The sequence below is a fragment of the Dermatophagoides farinae genome, chromosome 3 (assembly GCF_024713945.1).
Source record: "Dermatophagoides farinae isolate YC_2012a chromosome 3, ASM2471394v1, whole genome shotgun sequence".
NCBI classification, from domain to species: domain Eukaryota; kingdom Metazoa; phylum Arthropoda; class Arachnida; order Sarcoptiformes; family Pyroglyphidae; genus Dermatophagoides; species Dermatophagoides farinae.
This window is the reverse complement of record NC_134679.1, coordinates 4,901,789-4,922,875: the sequence shown is the minus strand read 5'-3', so window position 1 is coordinate 4,922,875 and position 21,087 is coordinate 4,901,789. Positions and strand designations below refer to the sequence as shown.

General features: G+C 28.3%; 2 protein-coding genes across 3 annotated transcripts; one reads left to right on the top strand and one right to left on the bottom strand.

Moving 5' to 3' along the window:
* Positions 1 to 391: 391 nt before the first annotated feature.
* Positions 392 to 1,832, top strand: LOC124495262 (very-long-chain 3-oxoacyl-CoA reductase). The gene has a single exon (XM_047058602.2). The coding sequence runs from the start codon at positions 548 to 550 to the stop codon at positions 1,676 to 1,678; it is 1,131 nt and encodes a 376-aa protein (XP_046914558.1). The 5' UTR covers positions 392 to 547; the 3' UTR covers positions 1,679 to 1,832.
* Positions 1,730 to 8,225, bottom strand: LOC124495255 (uncharacterized). Of its 2 annotated transcripts, XM_075728966.1 has the most exons (5): positions 7,384 to 8,225; positions 6,159 to 7,259; positions 4,816 to 5,793; positions 2,334 to 2,775; positions 1,730 to 2,254 (listed from the first exon to the last, which is right to left on the bottom strand). In XM_075728966.1, the coding sequence occupies exons 2-5, from the start codon at positions 6,550 to 6,552 to the stop codon at positions 2,170 to 2,172; spliced, it is 1,899 nt and encodes a 632-aa protein (XP_075585081.1). In that variant the 5' UTR covers positions 6,553 to 7,259; positions 7,384 to 8,225; the 3' UTR covers positions 1,730 to 2,169. The 2 variants fall into 2 exon arrangements, with proteins under 2 accessions (XP_075585081.1, XP_075585082.1); XM_075728967.1 differs by lacking the exon at positions 7,384 to 8,225 and having other exon boundaries at positions 6,159 to 7,273.
* Positions 8,226 to 21,087: the final 12,862 nt, after the last annotated feature.

Genomic DNA, 21,087 nt, shown 5'->3' with positions numbered 1-21,087 from the left:
ACTATAAGATCGATTATGAGTATCCATGCTTGAATCTCCAACCAAGATGACGCAAATGCTTCAATAAAAATACATCTTTATATGGTTCAAATTATGTTAGATGAAAATCAATCAAACAAAATTTTACATATTCCATCTTTTATTAATATCGGATGACCATGATGATTTTGTAATCGATTCATTGTATGTTTTTCTAGACAAAAGATTAATCGTCTTAGCTTAATCGATACATCCGAAATATGTACAAATTAATCAAGGTGTGAAATTGTTCTTTTCGTTTGTATTGTCCAACATTGTTGTCGTATTCTATTATGCCATCCACGATTTGTAAATCTTTTTCATTTTTATTTCATCACAAGGAAAATTTCCTCTGTGTACATTGAATTCAAAAGAACCAAATTTTTTTTTCAAGTTAGAGAGACAGTATTTAGTAGTTGATGCATTCATATAAAAACATTTGCGCCAATATTATTCATTTTTTGATGGCATTTATTCATTTGAATAAATCTTAAACGGCATTCGTTTTTTTTCAGAACAACGAATCGCAATGGCCAACGATAGTATCAACAATAATGTGTCATCATTTTTATCGGTCAACCTAACCAGATTTAATGATTTGGTATATGGCTGGCAAAATGATTCAATAATCGATCAATATGATGAGCAACAATTACAATCATCGATGATCAATGATGAATGTCCGTTTTATCCTCCTTATTGGCTTGTTGTATTGATAGCCTTATCTTTGGTAATTTTTTTAATGGTGCTAGCTCGATTTATGCAAACAATCTATACGTGGTTTATTAGTCCATTGATATTTGGTGATATGGTCGAATGGCATGGTGGTCCAAATAGTTGGGCAATCATAACAGGAGCAACTGATGGTCTTGGTTTAGCATATGCAAAAGCAATGGCCGAAAAAGGTTATTGTTTATTGTTGTTGAGCCGTAATCAACAAAAATTGGATAAAGTCAAAACCGAAATCCTCAAACAATTCACATCATGTACTGATATTCGGACGCTTGTCGTTGATTTCACTCAAGGTCATGATTTATATGACTATATTGGCGAACAAATACGATCATTGCCTGGTAATGTTCATGTTCTGATCAACAATGTTGGTATGGCATATAAATATCCAGAATATTTTACGCGAATATTGGATGGTGATAAATTTATAACGAATATAATGAACTGCAACATGGTGTCCGTAGTTCGTATGACATATCTGGTGCTGCCATTGATGGAAAAACAAAAATCCGGCATTGTATTGAACATTTCATCATTTTCAGCCCTTTTTCCATCTCCATTACTCACATTATATTCGGCAACAAAAATCTTTATGGATTATTTCTCACGTGGTTTATATTGGGAATATCGCCAACACGGTGTCATCATTCAATCGGTGGTACCATATTATGTGACAACAAATATGATTCGAAATCCAGGTGTATCATTCATGGTACCGAATCCCGATACATTTGTTCGTTCATCATTGAAAACTGTTGGTCATGAAATTCGTACCTATGGTTTCATATCACATCGAATTTTAGCATTTGTACGTGAATGGAATCGATTTTTTATTGGCTTCAATTTCAGTACACGATTGGCAATTCGTACGTTGAGTAAAGCAAGAAAAAGATGTTATCAACGTAAAGGTCTTGATCATCATGTTTAACACTAAAATGATTAATTTTTGCTCCATCCATTAACATCGTATCATTTTGAATTATGCATTTTTCTTTGTTTTTTTTCCATTTTGTAAATTTAGTAATGAAAGAATATGATATTTTTATTCAAATGAAAATATATAAATTTGATTCGAATTACATGCACATACTAAATGTATTTAAAAACATCAAAAATGATTAGGATATGTGTATGGATAAATTTTTCAATCAATTAGCCATACAATGATCTGTGACAAAAAAAAATTCATTACAATTCGTTAACTTTGGCATGAGCTTGATGATTATCATAATCATCAAAATCATTTCTTTCTTTGTGTATGTGTGTGTGTGTGTTTTTGCACAAGATATGGATGATGAAATACGAAAGCAAAATGTCGAACAAGACAAAGAAATTTCTGGTCAATTCCATCTTAATGATTGATGTGTGGATTTTCATTGATTTTGATATTAATTGTTGATCATCATGTTATCAATTGGTTTAAAAACGATTTTTTCTTTTGCGTGATGAATGTATACTACGGCTTAGACTTCGAGAAAATGAATGTCCATCATAATAATTGGAACTAGTTTGACAACAAATGTAAGAAAAAAAATGATTAATATGTTTTGTGTGTTGAATTTTTATTTTCAAACTTCACTTACCAGGTAGGTACATTTTCCGGATAATCACATTCCCGTGAATCAGGATTGAATACTAATCCTTCTTCACAGCCAAGCAATCTAGGTGTACGAGCACCATGTATTTCTGATTGAATACAGACAACAAATTTACGACAATCACTGGTTGGATAGCGTGGATCACCATAATCGAGAATTTCATTTTCATTCGGTTCAGGACAATTAAATCGAAGCATTTCTTCACTACGACAACCTTCAACCATATCTGGCCATGAACAAGTACCGGTCATTTCATCATAGGCTAAACCAAGTGGACAAGACATAAGAAAAGCTCGGCCATCGTCACAAGCATAAAATTTTCTACAATCATCACGATCCGGATAATAGCCATTCGGGTGTGGACAATGGATCGATTTTTGCCGTGGTTGACTGGGATTTTGATCATAGTTTAAAGATGAAATCGCTCCTATAAAAAAAAATCAAATCGAATTAAATTTTAAAGAAAAATATTGACAGAAAAAATAAACAAAAAAAATTGACACTTAAATTCCAGTGGTTTCGTCTATGATAGTAATCATCAATCATTACGAAATTGATCGTAAGGCAATTATCATGAGTAATAATCAATTGATGACTATAAGAGAAATACACAAACACACGATTTACCATCATCATCATCATCATCAATTCATTTGCAACAAATTCGAGAACAAACATTTTAAATAGAATGTCTTTTAAAAGTGGCATCATTGATGGATCATGATTACAATAATGTTGGATATTGAATCAATCAATCATACTTGTATCATCTATTCATTCATTCAATTTAACATTCAAACGTTTAATTAGATTGTGTAACCAAAACACATGGATTGTTTCTTGTTGCAATCCCATTATTATTACAATATGATGAGGATAGAAAAATCACGAGTAAAAACAAAAATAAAATGAATGAATGAATTTAACAAACAAAAACAAGTAATCATGTGGCCATGATTATCTTTATGTCTGTGTGAGTGTGTCTTCACACAAACTAATGAGCATAACAATTAAAAATGATTCAGGATCGTTTAAAAAAAAATTCATATTATAAACATGGGACATAAAAATATATTTTTTTTCCACGTGTCACGTTTAGTCGTCCGAAAGGTTATATTAAATTATTTTCATAGATAATAATAATGACGACTTTTTATGTTCATGTATAAAATCAGCCATTAAATCAGAAAAAAAATGTAAGAAAAAACTTTTTCAATCAACAGACACACAAATTAAAATATATTGAATAAAAGTTGCTTGTTTACATTTTCGTAATGATAACCAATTAAGAACACCAAAAGACTAGACTGAAAAATGTCAAGAGAACAAAAAAAATTCATCTATTTTAGGATAATCAATTATTATTAGGATGTTTATTATCCTGTACTTGTCCGATGAGAAAAAAAAAGAAATTTTCAGATTTCAAATCTTGCCAATAAAATCTGGAAATCAGTAAGAAAACAAAAAATTGATTCGGACATAAAAAGAACAACAACAACAACAAAAAACAAGCTTCCCAATTTTTTTTTTCAAAATCAAATGTAATGAGAAATGTTTTCGTTTTCTACAAACAGACAAACAAACAAACAAACAATATGATATCATCATCGGATTTATTCATTAATTTTAATTGCTAATAAATAAATAGCCGTCTAGTTTATAATGATTATTTGCGAGATTTTCGCCTCATCATCATCATCATCATTATGATAATCAAAAAGGATGGTTGAAGAAAAAACAAAATATAATTATTATAGGTAAATTGATTTGATATAATATTTGTAGTGAGAAAAATAAATCGAAATCGACAATGAATGTATACGATGCTCATCATCATCATCATCATTAAGTATATATGGTTGTTGTTGTTGTTGTTTTTTTAATAAAAAAAACGTTCAAACAACAAATTTTTTGAAAATTCATATTTTTTCTCATCTACTTCGAATTACTGTTTGTTTGTACGATGACTACGACTGATGAAGCGACTAACAACATTTCATTTCATTTCATTTTTTTTGGCACAAAATGATCTGTAATGCCATAAAAAAAGATCAACGAATAAATGGAAAAAAAGAAAACACTCGTGCATCAGAAAAAAAACATGCCATAGAAATGAAACACGACTAACATTAATGTATACATACCGGAAAAATGAAAAACAAAACAAAACAAAACAAAATGGACCGAAAAAATCCGTGAAAAAAAAAACAAAAAGTAAGTCATTGGATAGAAAACAAATGAAAGAAAAGGCCATTATGGATAATAATGATAATAATGGTGAAAAGAGAAATAATTTCAAATTCATTATTTGGCTATCCACATTGTAATGATAAAAAAAACAAAGCGGAAAATACGAAAGTAAAATTAAAAAATGACATGTGAAGACATCATCATCATCATCATCATCATCATTAATCCATATGGTTAGATTGTATCTACCAATGATATTGTTTGAGACAATACTCACGTGTCAGGATCTGTTCGGTTAATCGTGGTGGTGGTGTTTGCGATTGTAGCTGATGGTGACGTTGATGATGACTGTTGTTGTTGTTGTTGTCATTGATCGTTCCGGATGTTGTAGCCGACATCGAATTGGAATCTTCAATCTCATCATGTTGCAATCGTTGCCGGCGTAATTTTAATGGTTTTTTTAGTAATTTACGTTTTTTATTCAGGAAATTTTCTTCATCATTTGCTTTAGCCATTTCGGCTGTTGTATCAGCTGTAGTAGCACGTTGATAATGGTTATGACGATTGATACTTTGTTCATTGCGACCATTCTGAAATGATGTTGATGATGTTGGAGATTCAGTTGTGGTTGGCATTATAGATATGGCAGCAGCCGGTGAGGTTGTAGTTGCTGCTGTAGTTGTTGTTGATATTGCTCTTGAGTTTGTATTAGCTGATGATGATGATGATGATGATGAAGGTGTAAAATGGGTGGCCGTAGTCATTGAATTAAAATGACGATAATGTGGTGATGAAGATGATGATGGTAGTGATCGATGATTATGATGATGACGATGATTTGTAGCAGTCACCGATGATGGGACTTGATGATGATGATGATGATGATGTATTTGACGATGAATACTTAACAATGGTGGTGAAGGCGTTGTAGTTGTGGTCGTTGTTGTTGTTGTTGTTGTCGCCATAGTTGTCGGCATCATTGTTGTCGATTCTGTTTGATAATGATGATTGGAAAGGAATGTCGGTTCTGGATTATCATTAAATTCATTATAATCAATTTGTGTAATACGACAATCAATCTGATCTAATGGTATACAGCGTGGTTTTTTCCGATAACGATAATCAAAACGAAGTCCATGCCTACAGATTCCTTCATTAACAATGGTACCATTACGACATTCATAAAAATGATCACAGCGTTGTTCGTGCGGAAAGAATCCTTTGGCACGAAGACAAATAAAACGATCCAATAGTTCTACATTAATCAAACATTAAGAAATATTTTGAAAAAAATAAAAATATGAGAAAGAAATTATAAAGTAAAAAATATAATTGTTTTGAGAATTTTTCAATTTTTCTAAAATTGAAAAAAAATGAAATTATCATTCACAAAAGTTTGATAAAATTCACTGATAATCTTGGGGTGGTGGATGAGAATTTTTTTAAATTTTCATTTATCCAACGAATGAATAAATAATTTCTATTTCAGTAGTATTTTTCTATAAATAAAATATGATTTCAATTGAAAGAAAAAATCCATCGTGGAAATTTTTTTTTTTATTTTTTTTTTGCTTCATTTATTTGCTCAGATTATTATAAATATGATTTTTTTTTCTTTACCTTCGGAAATATGTTGATCCCAATTCCATGAATAGACACCAATGGTTGGATGTTGATGAAAATGAGCCAGCAACAGGTTTAACGATAATGATAACATTATTGTTACCACAATTGTATTGACCATTGATAATATGGACCATTGTGATCGACATTTTGCACCATATGGGTGACGGCTATTATATAATGATGATTTTATTGTCGATGATAATGATATATACGATGGTGATGATGATGATGATGGTAATGACGATGGTGATGATGATGACAAGAATGAAGTGATAATGATATTTGAATGATGTGTTTGTGTTGATGATGATGAACTACCGTACAATTGTTGTTGTCGTCGTCGTAGCCGTAACAACGATATTGATGATAGAGTCATCTTGATAACCATTTATGATTCAGATATTTATGGGTATCCGTTTCAAAACATATATGTATTGTATGTGTGTGTGTTTGATCTAGATATTTTCGGTTTTTCTTTCTCGCAAGACAGAATTTCACTCTTTGCTTCAATGATAATGATGATGACTTTCGAAAAAAAACCCTTTTACTTTTTTTTGGTTCGGTTAAATGGTTGACTGAAGAATAAATTTTATTATGATGACGACGTCGATGATAACCACACTTTGTGTTGATTTTCCATTTGTTTTTTTTGTGGGGGGTAAAAGTTTCAATTTCAAAATTGTTTCAAAGAAAAAATGAAAAGTAAAAAAAAATAAAAACGAAAAAAAGTTGTTTCTGGTGGCATTATTCGTTTTCCAATATCTTAACCATTTTCCATTTGAGTGGATTTTATGATAATTTCATTATTATTGAATTTGAATGATTCAATATTTATTTTCGGTTCAATTTTCTGACATAATAAATATGTTGATGATGATGATGATGACACATACATATAACAGCAGCGACGACGACAATGATGACAATAATGTTGTTGTTGGTTAATTCATCCGTAACATGATGATGAAGAAGAAAAAAATATTTGTTTAAATTCAGATTTTCCTATTCAAAAGATTAATGTATTTTATGGCCAATATAATAAAATATGATACCAACGATATGTATGCGTGGGTAGATAATATAGATAATTCATATCTAATCGAAAAAAAATGAAATGAAATGAAATTTACAATGAATGTTGAAAACGGGGTAACAAAAACTTTTTTTTTGTGTGTAGGACAAGTTGGTAGTTTCCAGTAAAAAAAATGGAACCACTTACGTATATACTTGACAATAATCACATTGAACAATTTTTATATTCATTGAAACAAAAATTTTGTAATAAAATGATGGAATTTATGTGAAAAAAATTTGATGAGAGCATCATATCATATAAACGAATAAACTAGTGATGAAATTATGATGATGAGTTTGGTAAACATGTATAAAAAAACATAGAGAATGTTATATTTTTATGAATAAAAATGTTTTGTTTTTTTTTTGTTCACATTCAGAAAAACCAACCCAAACATTCAACAGGATATCATCTCAACAACAAAGGAGATGCGATAAAATCGGGTCAGTTATTTTATTTTTTTTATTATTATTATTAACGAAAAACACACATGAACAAAAATAAAAATGAAAATAAAAAACAACAGGAATACACATGAAATGAGAAAAAAAAATTTCTGAATGTGACATATACTAAGGTTATTATTATCGATGGAATGAAGATCGATTAACTTGATGAATTATGATGGTTTCGGAAAGAATTACACACAAACACTAAAAAGTCAAATTCAATATTCACTTTTGGATTGGTGATGAAGAAGAATTTAATTATTTCATTATCATTATCGTTGATTCATTATTGGAAGAAAAAAAATAATTCACATCTGATCGATTGAATGTATAGATTAGAAATGAATATTGTACTTTTATTGGGACGAAAGTAAAAAATAAATAACAAAAATTATAATATTCAAACAAAAGGGAAAAAAATTCAAATTGAAAACACTGTACAATGCAAAGTTTGAAACAAAATTTGAAAAAGAAAATGGACAACTGTCTCAAAACACACACACACATCATCATCATGTTCGACAACAACAAACTGACCACGATTTTTTTTCAGATGAATCTATGAACCAATGTTGATGATTTAGTCGAAAAAATTCACTTTCTCTTTTCGGTGTTTTTACTATAGAAAAAAAATGAGTTAGATTCTCTCTTCTCATTCATTTCAGTTCGGTAAAAAAGAAAAAATTTTCGCAATAAAGATTCACCTGTTCTCTTTCATTCACATTTTGTGTGTGTGTGTGTGATGTATTTTCTGTTTCGGCTTATTAAAGAAGAAAAGGAAGAGAACATTATGAAAATGAAAGAAAAATTTACAACACATCACGGATGAACCAAAAAAAAAAAAAAAACATTGATATTTATAAGAGTGTACATCAAAGTGGAATAAAAAAAATAATAATAATAATAATAATGGACACATTGAGGGTGATTAAACAAACATACAATATAAAGTTATTAACTTTTCAATAAAAAAAAAAAAATTTCCCTTTGATTTGCCCTCATTTATCTAACACAGAGAAAAAAAAATTGCTCACCCATTCATTTTTTTATTTGGCATTCATTCATTCAATCACATCACTTGAAAATGTCAAAATAAATAATGGCCCAAGAAAAAAAAAATTTTATTCGGTTTATGTGGGTGTGTGTGTGGGTGTGTGAGTGAGTGAAAAATGTAATTGATTAAACATTGAATTAAACAGAACAAGAGTCACACTTGAATTATTTATATTGATTCAATTTTTTTTTGGATTTGTCTTGTGTCCAAAACATAAATCGCATCATCATCATCATCATCGACAAGTCGATCAATATTTTGATCAGATTACACACAGTAGTAGTAGTAGTAGGAGAAACAATACACACCAGATAAACAAATTTCAAGTTTTTAATATCAAATATTTGAATTGTTGAGAACTATTTTTTTTTTGCTATAATATAATGTTATTATATTATTCTATTGCCACAATGAAATTTTTTTTTATTCATCAAAATCCAAGAACAAGCCCAAGATTATTTTAGGCTTAGGCAATCATCATCACATATACACATCTAATAAATAAAAGACAAAGACAAAGAATTTAACTTTAAAAAAATGCCATCATTGCGTGTTTATGATTCATTTTGGAACACTTGAGACAATTTAAGTGATGTGTGTGTGTAATGATCAAATTTTGTTGTTGCTATTGTCGTTGTCTATCTATCTGTCTGTCTGTTTCGTTGTTGTCATTATTTTTTTTTTCGTTGAACAACAATTTACGAGAAAAAGAATAGAAAAATACTGATTTTTGCTGTGGCTGTTGTTTTTTCTATTACATATAAAAATAAATATACATGTCATCGTTATGTATTTTATAACTACAATTCAATATAGTCAATGACAATGATCTTTTCAATGAATTTTGTAATTTTGTTTTTTTTTCTCTAAATTTTTGCTTGTTTTTACATTCTCTTCCCACATGAGATTATGTCATCATCATTCTGATGATGATGACGATGATGATTGTTTTAATCATTTTGCTCTTGTATGATGATCCAGATTATTGTTTCACAAATGGAACAATTTTTGGAACATTACTTTTGAAACACACACACACACACAAATACATTAAACATGGAAAGAATTTTATAGATGGTAAAAAAAAACGTGATCTTTAAAAATGCACTTGTTGTCATCGTCATTGAAATTTTTTTTTTTCGTCATTCGTTTGTTTCTTCATTCATTCAACGTATGTTTGATTCTTTTTTGGCCAAGTTGAAAAAAAACTTAAATTTAAAAAAAAACCAAATGAAGTAACCATCATCACTTTTTTCCACATAAAATGATGATGATGATGGGCATGAATGAAAACGAAGATGCAGGCAATAATCAAGATCGATGTTTTCATGTCATGTTTTGTATCAGAGAAAAGAAATATTTAAAAAAAAACAATGGAAAAAAGAAAGAAAGGTAAAACTTTGTAAAACTACAATTTTAAAGGTCAATCTTTTTGTGTGTGTGTGTGTGTTTCAATTGTTTGAATCATCTTCTTAGTGTTTTTTTTTTTTTTTGTTTAAATACAGGAAGAATATAACAAGAGAAAAAAAAGAAAACGTTTACTTTTGTTGTTACATTCTTGTTTATGAGCACGAACATTTATATCTGGATATGTTTTCATTCGTGTGTGTGTATTGTACATCAATGCAAAAATGGCAGAATAATTTTCATGATCAGTAGATCTTATTTAATTCATTGTTCGAAGGTTATGCTCAGTTGGCTATTTGATTTTGTTTAAAAAAAGAAAGGATTATCTTTTTCTAATTCGGTATTTAGTTATTTGTGTCTCTCATTGCTAAAACCTAAAATAAGATTTTTTTTTATTTATTCTAGAAATATCAAAATAACACTAGTTATTAAAACATTACCGGAAATTGTTGGAAAAATAGATTGTCGCTATCAAGTTTTTTTTATTTTAAAATGAATTACCTTGTTTGTGTGCTATTATATATCATACAGGTAATACCGGTTGACAAAATGACCAAACAAATAAAACAAAAACAAAACAAAAAAAAAATAATGTCGTAATACTATAGTGCTATCTATCTAAATTTATTCCATTCACCACAAAACACACACACACACACACAATATATTAATATCAACAATGGTGAAATAGAGTTATCAAATCGTAAACATTCAAAAAAAAAAAAAAGAATTTCACCTTCATCATATATATTATTAGCTTATCTTGACTTGAAATCTTTCATTTTGTCTTTACGAATTTGATGATGATGTTGAAACATTGATGATTAACCAAGACAAGAAAAACCGATAAACAAAACAAAACAAAAAACGAACGTGCATCGATATAATCGGTATGCTAAATTCAAAAAAAAAAAAAAAACAGAAAAATTGATTGAATCTCATTCATCAACCAAATAACCGCATATTGATCATGATCATTTATTTAATGGATAAAAAATAACGAAGATTTTTTTCTCCCACCAACCAGGATATAAAGATTAAAAATTTGTGATTATAATAATAGATGATGAGATGATGATGCCAAATCACGAGACTTCGTTTACATATATGTAGATAAAGTGCATAAATATATTCGAATATATTGTACCATGGGTTCATAATTGATCAATAACGATAAAAAAAAAATCTTAATCATTTAACGATCTATAGATCGATTTATAAATCCATAATTCACATGACAAAGATTATCTGATCGATTAAATCAGGCAACAAAAGGCTGAAAACGATCGATACAATCGATATAACAAATGATTTTCTTTCCTTTTCCTTCAAAAAAAAAGAAATACTAATTAACTGTTTTCTTTTTTTTCATAATAAAAATAAAATTTCAACAGTAACAAAGCCAGTAAATCTATAAATTGATAAATTTATTTTTTTTACTGAGAAAAATTATCATTATGATCATCATGGCCATTAAAATTACCCAAACTGATAATGATGATGTTTCGGTGAGATGATGTTGACCACCATGATGATGGACAATATCACATTATCACTATTTTTCCACCATGAGAATCAAATGAATGAATAAATAGAAATTTGGAATTTATAATATATCAAAATAAATCTCATGGCTATAATCATCATATTGGCTATCACTATGATCTAAATAGATTATAATAATGTCATGAAATATCCATTCATTCAGAATGGCTTTTTTTTTTTTTTTGCTGGTCTGTTCTTGTTTGTGTGTATGTATGTATGTATAATGTTGATCGGTTCCAAAGTTTCTCGTGGTTAATGTTGTTGGTCAATGAACGATTAATGATGAACCCAAATTTAAAATAAATTTTACCATCATATATACCATCATTATACATGACAATTCAAATAGTTCACTGTTTCATGACATATGTGTCAATGTCCAATAAGGCATTGATTGAAGGTTCATAACATTTGATAAAATAAATGACTAATCTTAATTATATACAAATGGATGTAATTCACACACATACGGTAAACATATTAAACTTCTTTAAATAGATCACTCTCACTATCTGTTACGATTGTCAATCAAATAAGAGAAAAAATAGACAAACAAAACCAACGTATTTCTACTGTTGTTGGATCTTTGATGTCAAACGCGACTGTATATCGCTTTGGGTGTCAAAAACCAAGAAAATTCTTTATTAGCAACAGTAGTGATCCCTAAAAAAGGCTATTAATGAAAAAAAAGAGATTGGGTGATAAACAAATAACATAATCCAAAAATGGTGATCCTATTAGTGTGAAAATAACCAAACCATTAAATTGAACAATATTAGTGGACACCGCCACTCTTTCTCTTTCTCTTTCTTTCTCTCGCTCACACACACACCCTTTATATCAAACCGGCATATAATCCATTAGCTCTCACTTTCATTTAGAGTACAACAACCTACACATCTTCACTGTACGAAAAATAGAAAAATTTGACAGTTTCAAATTATGAAACAAAAAAAAAAAAATAAATATCAAAGCTGAGGTTAAGGATATGCTTTCGTAAATTATAATAATAATAGCATCCATCCATCCATCCATCCATTCTTGCCCACTAATGGCATTTTTGATTTCATCTTCATCCTACCAGCTTTATTATGTTTCGATCTTGGATATCATTACAGCCAAAAGTCTTTGACTCTCAAAACTTGTTGTTGTTCATTTGTAGCCATTTCCAAAAATAAAAAACAAAAACAAAAATCTTACAGGTACTAATCAATTAATCAACAATAACAACAACAACAACAACAACAACAAGAACAACAACATAAAAAAAACTCTAGCTCACAAGCCAAATAAAACAAAAAATTCTCCGTCAACTTGTATTCAAATGTAAAACTGGACCTGTTTTTTTTTCATTAAAAAAACCTTAAATATAACCGAGATATATCTGTAAATTTTTTTTTAATTTTGTTGTTTTTTTTCAGTGGAAACAAAATTTTCTAACAAGTTATTCAGGCAAAATTGAGCTTTTTTTCAAATGTCAATGTCTGAAATGAAAGTGGAGAAGAAAAACCAATGACCTTACCATTTTTTTTTATTTCAGGGTGTCATTGGTGTGTGTGTATGTATAAAAATAATTTCTTATCATTATTTTGGTTAGAAATTAATAAAAAAAACAAATTTCATTCATCAATTTGATCATCGATATGATGATGATGTTTCCATGAAAACAATTTTGTGGTTTTTCACACAATCCATTATCGATTGGTTCACAAAAAAATATGATTATTTTTTGTTTGGGAAATTTAATTTTGTGTTGTTTTTTTTCACGGTAAACCCGGTGTGTGAAATACCCGTGCGAGCTGGAACGAAAGATGTAATTAATTTTTTTTTCTGTCTACCAATATGAAAATAAAGAATTCTTTTGTGTGTGTGTGTGAGTGCGCATCTCGATTTGAAAAGAAAATCTAATTGACCCGAAAAGAAAATTTTTTTTTCCGATTATCAAAATTGATCAAACTCGCTCATCAATCAATCAATCAATCGATGCGAGAAAAAAAATCCCCTTCATTTAAAAAAAAACAAACTTTATATAGATACAAAGTAGTAGTCGGTATTAATAATTATCTTGTCATGCTTTTGTATGTGTGTGTGTGTGTGTGTGTGTGTGGGTAATATTTCTTACAATGGATGGTTACTCTTGCTTTAAAAAAAACTGATTAAAGGAATACCACAAAAAAAGGCTTAAAATGGACATCGGCTAATGCGGGTGGTTGTGAATTTGTTCATCATCATCATCATCATCATCATGTTTACGTGTATGGTTTTTGATTAATTAATGAATGAATATTTCACCCATTAATTAATCAATTGTATTCCATTTTTAATCAATTTAAATGCACACAGGCCAAAAAGAAACAATAAAATTGAATAGAAATCTAATCCATTATTTTTTTTTCTTTTCTTACAATAACAACATCGATTTATATATATAAAGTCAATTAATCAAAGCACCAGCAATTACATTATGATGGCAGTCATGATCGTAGATTTTGTGGCCAAAAAAGTGTTGAAGTCTATTTTGTTGTTGTTGTTGTTGTTGCTGCTGCTGCTGTTAATTGGATTATGAGAAAAAAGAAAAATTGGAAATGTACCACACAATGTTTCAAAGATTGAATCAGATTTTTTTTCCCACTATCCACTAGATTGAATTATTGTAACCAACAAATAAAATAAAAAGCACACGCCTAGAATATACGGTGCAAAAAAAAAAAAAAATTTCTCCCATGTCCAACTATTATGTACTACTACCAAGATATTATGGTCAAGTTGTTGTTGTTGTTGATGTAAAAATAATCTTCCGTATCATTGTATTGATTGATCGATTTTTTTTCTCTTTATTCACCACGAACAAAAAAAAAAAAAAAACACAACGGACTGATTCATATATGAACGTAATTATGATATCTTTTTATGAAAATTATATATGTATTTACATATAGTTAGTGTTTGCAATATTTGTCAATATTTTTGTAAGTAATCATAATAATGATAGTGATGATCATCATCATCATCATCATCGTATCCATATCACACACGATTTAAGTAGGCTTCAAACAAAAATGAAATCACAAATGATCAACCCTGTTTTTTTTTCATTTTGTATATATATGATATATTCGTGTGAAAATTGTATGAAGAAATTTGCATAAATATCATAACAAGTCATCATCAATAACAAAATGCATTTGCATGCAAAAAAAAAAAAACAAAACAAATGTGTGCTTATTCAATCAAATAAACAAACAAACAAGCAAGCAAACAAACAAACAAAAAAAAGACAGACAAATATTTCGATCACAATCAATCGATTAAAATCAAGAATCATGATGATGATGATGATGTATGTATGTCTCTCATCCTGTTTAATGTAAACGCGATAACAAAATAGATTTCATAACTTTTCGGCCATATGTTTTTCTCATATCTGATGAATTTATATATGAGAATACATTACACTTAAGACGTAAATTATTATTATTATGATGATGATGATGATGATGAAAAAAACAGCAAAAAAAAAATTCAAACATATCAACATATCAATCGATGACACCAATCAAACATTCGACACATACTAATATAAACGAATCGATTTATGTGATTTTTTTTCACTTTGTTTTTTTTTCCACTGTTGAAAAGAGAGTTTACCAAAAAAAAAAAAAAAAACACACACACATTCATTAAGGAATGAAAAAAAAAATATTCAGTAAAAAGCATCATCATGATTAATGTGATACGGAAATGCAATCCGGTTTTCGGTTATCGGGCACAATTTGCTTGTACTTTAATTTTTATATTTTTTCAACAAAAAAAAAAAAAAAGAATGGAACGATTGTTGTAGGCAAATATTTTTTAAAAAGATCAAAAATAGTGATAGTTGATGTCAAGAGGAAAACAAAAAAAATTTGTTCTGTAATTCGTGTGTCTGTTTGGTCAATAGATGAATTTTTTTTTCTATTACGGATATGGAAATTCAATTGGTTTACTGTTTGTTGATGTTGTTGAAAATGGTGAATAAAAAAAAATTTTTGTTTTTTTTTCTTCCAAATTTACGATTATCTCGTTATATTATCGTGTATTTGCTTTTTAGCTTGAATGTTGGAGAATTTTCTTTTTTTTTTTTTTTTTTTTGCTTTCTTTTCATTCATGGGGTCGGTAAAAAAAAAAAACAATGACAACATCCTACGTATAAAATATTCAGATTTACTTTTTTTTCCTATCCAACCGTTTGAGTAATTTGTAATGCCTGTTTTGTTTGAATTTAGCATCAACAAAAATTCAAACAAGAGTCAACACATGAAAAAAAGGGCGAGTTCCGTTTTTTTTTCTTTGAATGATAATAGGGCGACCACCAACCAAGTGACCATCATCACAATAATAATTGACCATTCGAATAATGTGATGTGTTTATGTGGCCGAAAATAGAGCTTTTTTTTGAGCTAAATAAACTGCTGCTTGATCATTATGATGATGATGATGATGGTGATGGTGATGATAATGATGATGGTCAAATTTATCAACAACTAAACCGAAGAAAAAAAAACGTCAAAAAATAGTAGCCAACAATATTGATGGTCAAGAATCGATTGATTGATCGATCTGATCGACACATTTTATCATCATTTGACCAATTGATGAATCAACAAATATTCATTTTATTCATTTTTCCATATAAATAAATGAAATGAATTTCAATTGGAGGCGTCTTTGAATTAAAAATTCATTTTTTTCCATGTTTTTCTTGTGTTTGATAATCATTATTCGATGAAATATTTGAATACAAAAGAAAACCAATAATGATCAATGATGACTGACATGGCATTGGATTTTTTATTATTTTTTTTACTTGTTCTGGTGATTTATTTAATCAAATCAATCTTCGACTTGGTCTGTTTTCGGTGACCGATACACAAGTGGCCATTGGCAATCAATAACTTGCGAATAACATTTTTGAAATGCTCGGTCAACATTATTTTTTGAAGGGAACAAAAAAAAACAAAATTTTTTTTTTTTGCTCATCAATTTAGATTTTATCAACAATTTTTTTTGGGCCTGTTGTTGTTGTTGAATTTAACTTGACTTAAATGGAAATGCATTTTTTTGTTTGTTTGGAACATACACAAACACATACATTTTATTATTTTGTTCAAAATGTTGTTTGATGATCTGAATATGTCAGTTGTTCTAACAATATTTCAACATCGAAATCAATTTTTTTTTGAAGCATCGAAAAAAACTTGACCGATTTCGATAAAACTTTCGATCGATACTGGCAACTTGTTATTGTTGTTGTTGATGGTAACACAGACAAACAGCAAAAAAAAATTGAGAAAAAAAAATCAATTTTATCAAATCCATTATCATCACAATTTTGTTAAGTGAAAAATAAGAAAAAAAAGCACAAACATAACACACAAGACCACTGACCAATACTAAAATCATTGTATTCAAATTTTTTTTTTGTTTGTTTTGTTTACATCAGGAATGAAGTAATAAAAGTTTTATTTAAAAAAAAAAATTGAAAATTTGTATCCAAACATTCTTGTGAGCAATCAAAATTATATTTATTATTGAAAACAAATACCATTTGGGTGTAAATAGAAAAGAATAGAAAAAAAAAATAGTAATTTCATAGATAAACACAACTTAAGATTTTTTTTACTCATTTATTAATTTTCATTTACACGATTCGAAATTGTTGATTATTATTGTATGATGAACTGATGAACAAAAACTAAAACAAAAACAATGAAAAAACCGAAGAAGAATAAAAAAAAACATCTTGGAACATTTTTAATAAACGATATTTTAACATCCTTATCATCATCATTTATTTTTTCTTTGACCGAATCTTCATCATCATTATATATTGTATAACATGTGTGTGTGTGTGTGTTTGTAACATCTTCATTATCAGCCATCATCATCATCATCACACAAAAAATCATTTATTTTTCCGGATTATTGTTTTGTTTTGTGTTGTGTTATGTCGGCAGCCGACAACAAAATATGTATTAGTTGAACAACAACAACAACAACAAATCACTTTGGCCATCATCATCAAAAAAGATAAAACGAACAAATGGCAAGTATGGCACCAACTATCACTATTTCATTCAATATCAATTCGATACACACACAATCATTATGGACTCCAATTAAAAAAGAATCAATCGGTAATCAAAAAAAAAATTATAATGATGATGATGAGGAACTACTTATATTTTGATGATAAATAGATCAAATCTAATTCGAATCAGATCAATAAGAAAATGATCACTATGATGATGATGATGATGATGTTCACAAACATAATTTGTGTATGGGAAACAAATTGAATATTAAACTGAATAATATTGTTGTTGTTGTTGTTGTTGTTGTTGGGAACGATTCATAATAAAAAAAAGAATGACTCAATCATAATAATAATAATGTCGATCCAATGTAGTGCAGTACGTTGTTGTTGTTGTTGTTTCTGGACCAGTGATCCGTTTCATGAAATTTGATATTATTATTCTTGATCGATATCAATACATCATCAGATGATGATGATGATGATAACCGGTCATATATTACATTTTTATTGCCATTGGCCATATTGTCATATTTTTCATGGTAAAAAAAATAAAAAAAAATATATGTCATACACCATTATTTCTGAATAAAATGTTATGTTATATTTTGATGTTGACTTATTTATTCACTTCCACTAACAAACTGACTACATGGTTGTTGGTCTTCCTGTAATCAGTAGATGAAAAAAAAACACTAAATGTCTTGATATTGTAACAAAAAAAAAAAAAAAAAAAAAAATGAGACAATGAACACAACAACAACAACAATGTTGGATATGGTTTGGCATTTTTTTTTTTTTTTTTTGTAAATTTTTTTTTCTGATCAACAACACTTTTCTGATCGTCATTATTTTATTTTATTATCGTTGTTAATGGCAACAACAACAACAAAAAATGTTCATCTATCAATCTACATTTGATTAAAATATGATATATATTGTTATATGGAACAATGGATCAACGAACAATATGAATGAACTTTGACAAAACAAAACAAAAAAAAATGAATTAATTCCCATCGGATATCATATATATTGTTTTTTATTTTCGTTGAAATTTAAGTAACTCGTGAATAAGTAATTCAATTTTAAATGCATCAAGATATAACAATAATAATGATGATGATGATGATTGTATTCAATGTGAATCAATCAATACTTAATTGATCAATTTATTATTGTTTTCTAACAAAAAAACACTCAATAATTAAGTCATCAGATAGAAATCCATTTATCCATTACACATTTAATTATGATTTATCTGATTTTTTTTACGGATTTTTTTTTGTTATCACTATTGTACTAATATATTATATCTGGATCAAATTATCACACCACAATATATCTACACATTTGGCCAAAAAAAAATGATGATTCATTTTCAAGAAAAAAATGGCCATAAATTATGATGATGATGATGATGATCTTTATCATAGTTGCAGCATTATTCATTCAAATGAAAAAATTACTGCCCAAACGGTAAATATATTGCGCTCTATATATTATAAAATTCATTTGACCAATACAGAAATTTTAGTGAAAATAACAAACAAACAAAAAAAAATCATATGTGGTTATTTTAGGAATACATATCGGACATTCTGAACAATCATTATGAATAAATAAAAATAAAAAAAAATCCGGTGAATTATTGTGTGTGCGTGTGTGTGTGTTTTGGATGGAAAGAGAGAGAGAGAGAGAGAGATGGGAGAAAATGGGTAAATTTAGGCGACAATTTTTTTTTGATCATCATCACAATCATCATTATGAATGATGAAATGATGACGATACGGACCACAATGGGGTATTTGTGGGCAATACAAACAACAATATAGTGCAAGTGAAAGTTGAATAATGATGATGTCTGAATATAAATCGGATTATTATCATCATCATCATCATCATCGAAAAAAAAATGAAAATAAACAGGTTCATACTATTAATATAATGGTATGAAAGATTCCTATTTGAATTATTTAATATGTTTTTTTTTCAATTAAAGAATTTCATAGCAAACCAGTACAATTTCATCAATTTTTTTTTCACACACAATTGATAAACCGATAATAATAATGATGATGATGATAACCAATAAAACAAAAACAAAAAAAATTATGGGTCAACTGAATTTCAATTACAGAACTTTTAGAAAAAAAACTCCTATAAATACAAATACAAGCACATTTTTTTTAGTAAAAATGAACTTGTTTTTTAAATGAAAAAAAAAAATAAAAATAAATTTCCTAATACCTGTCAAATGAATGAATGAATGTGTGTGTGTGCTGTAAATGTTATGTAGGCGTTGAAATAATTATCATCATTATTATTGTGAATGAAACGAGGCAATTTTTTTTACTATCTGTTCTGTTGTTTGGGTTTAAAATGGGCCTGTTGTTGTTGTTGTTGTTTTTTTTTGTTGAAATAAGTCAACTTTCATCATCATTGAAATAAAATGACAACAACAACAACAACAAGTAGACATAAAAAAAATTCATTCACCATTCTAATTCTAATTAACACAAATCCATCTTTTTGTCATCATGTCATGATGATGATGATGATGTTGTCGATTGTTGATTGTTGAATAACACGATATGATAATGATGGACATAATTATGATTATTATGAAACCAGATTATGGAAAAGAATCTTTATATTCATCCAAAGAGTTAGGAAATATCCATTTGTTGTTGAGAGATGCGTGTCACTAAATATTTTTTTTTTAGTTTAATTAGCCAAACATGAAATTTTTTTTGGTCAATTTTTAATTCCGTGCAGATTACTGGAATTTCGGACGTGTTCCATTCTTGATCATGATGTTGTTTTCTTCTTCATCGGAAAAATCGTTGTATTTGATCAGCAGTAGATAAATATCGATATTTATGAAATAAACCAAAAAAAAAATTTACAATTTGAATACAAAGATTATATCATCAATTTGGCCAATGGATTCATTGAATAACATAAATATGAATGGAAAATGATCAAATTTAAAAATTGAAATAAAATAAAACTCATTATATAAGGTAAAGAACGAAGGGGAGAACAAAAGCTTCTATCACGAGTAAATCACGATCAAAAATTAAACTAAAGCCATACTGTATGGTCGGTATTATATGTATTGTATGTTGCAATTGTAATGAATGAATGATGATCTAGATTCTAGATGATAAAAAGGGAGAAAGGCAAAAAAAATGAAAAATGAAAGGAAAAGTTTTTCAAAAACCAAATAAACATTGAGAATTGCCTGTTGTTGTTGTTGTTAATATGAATGAATGATTTTCGGGTTGTTATTTTGAATGGCAACAAACCAAACCAAC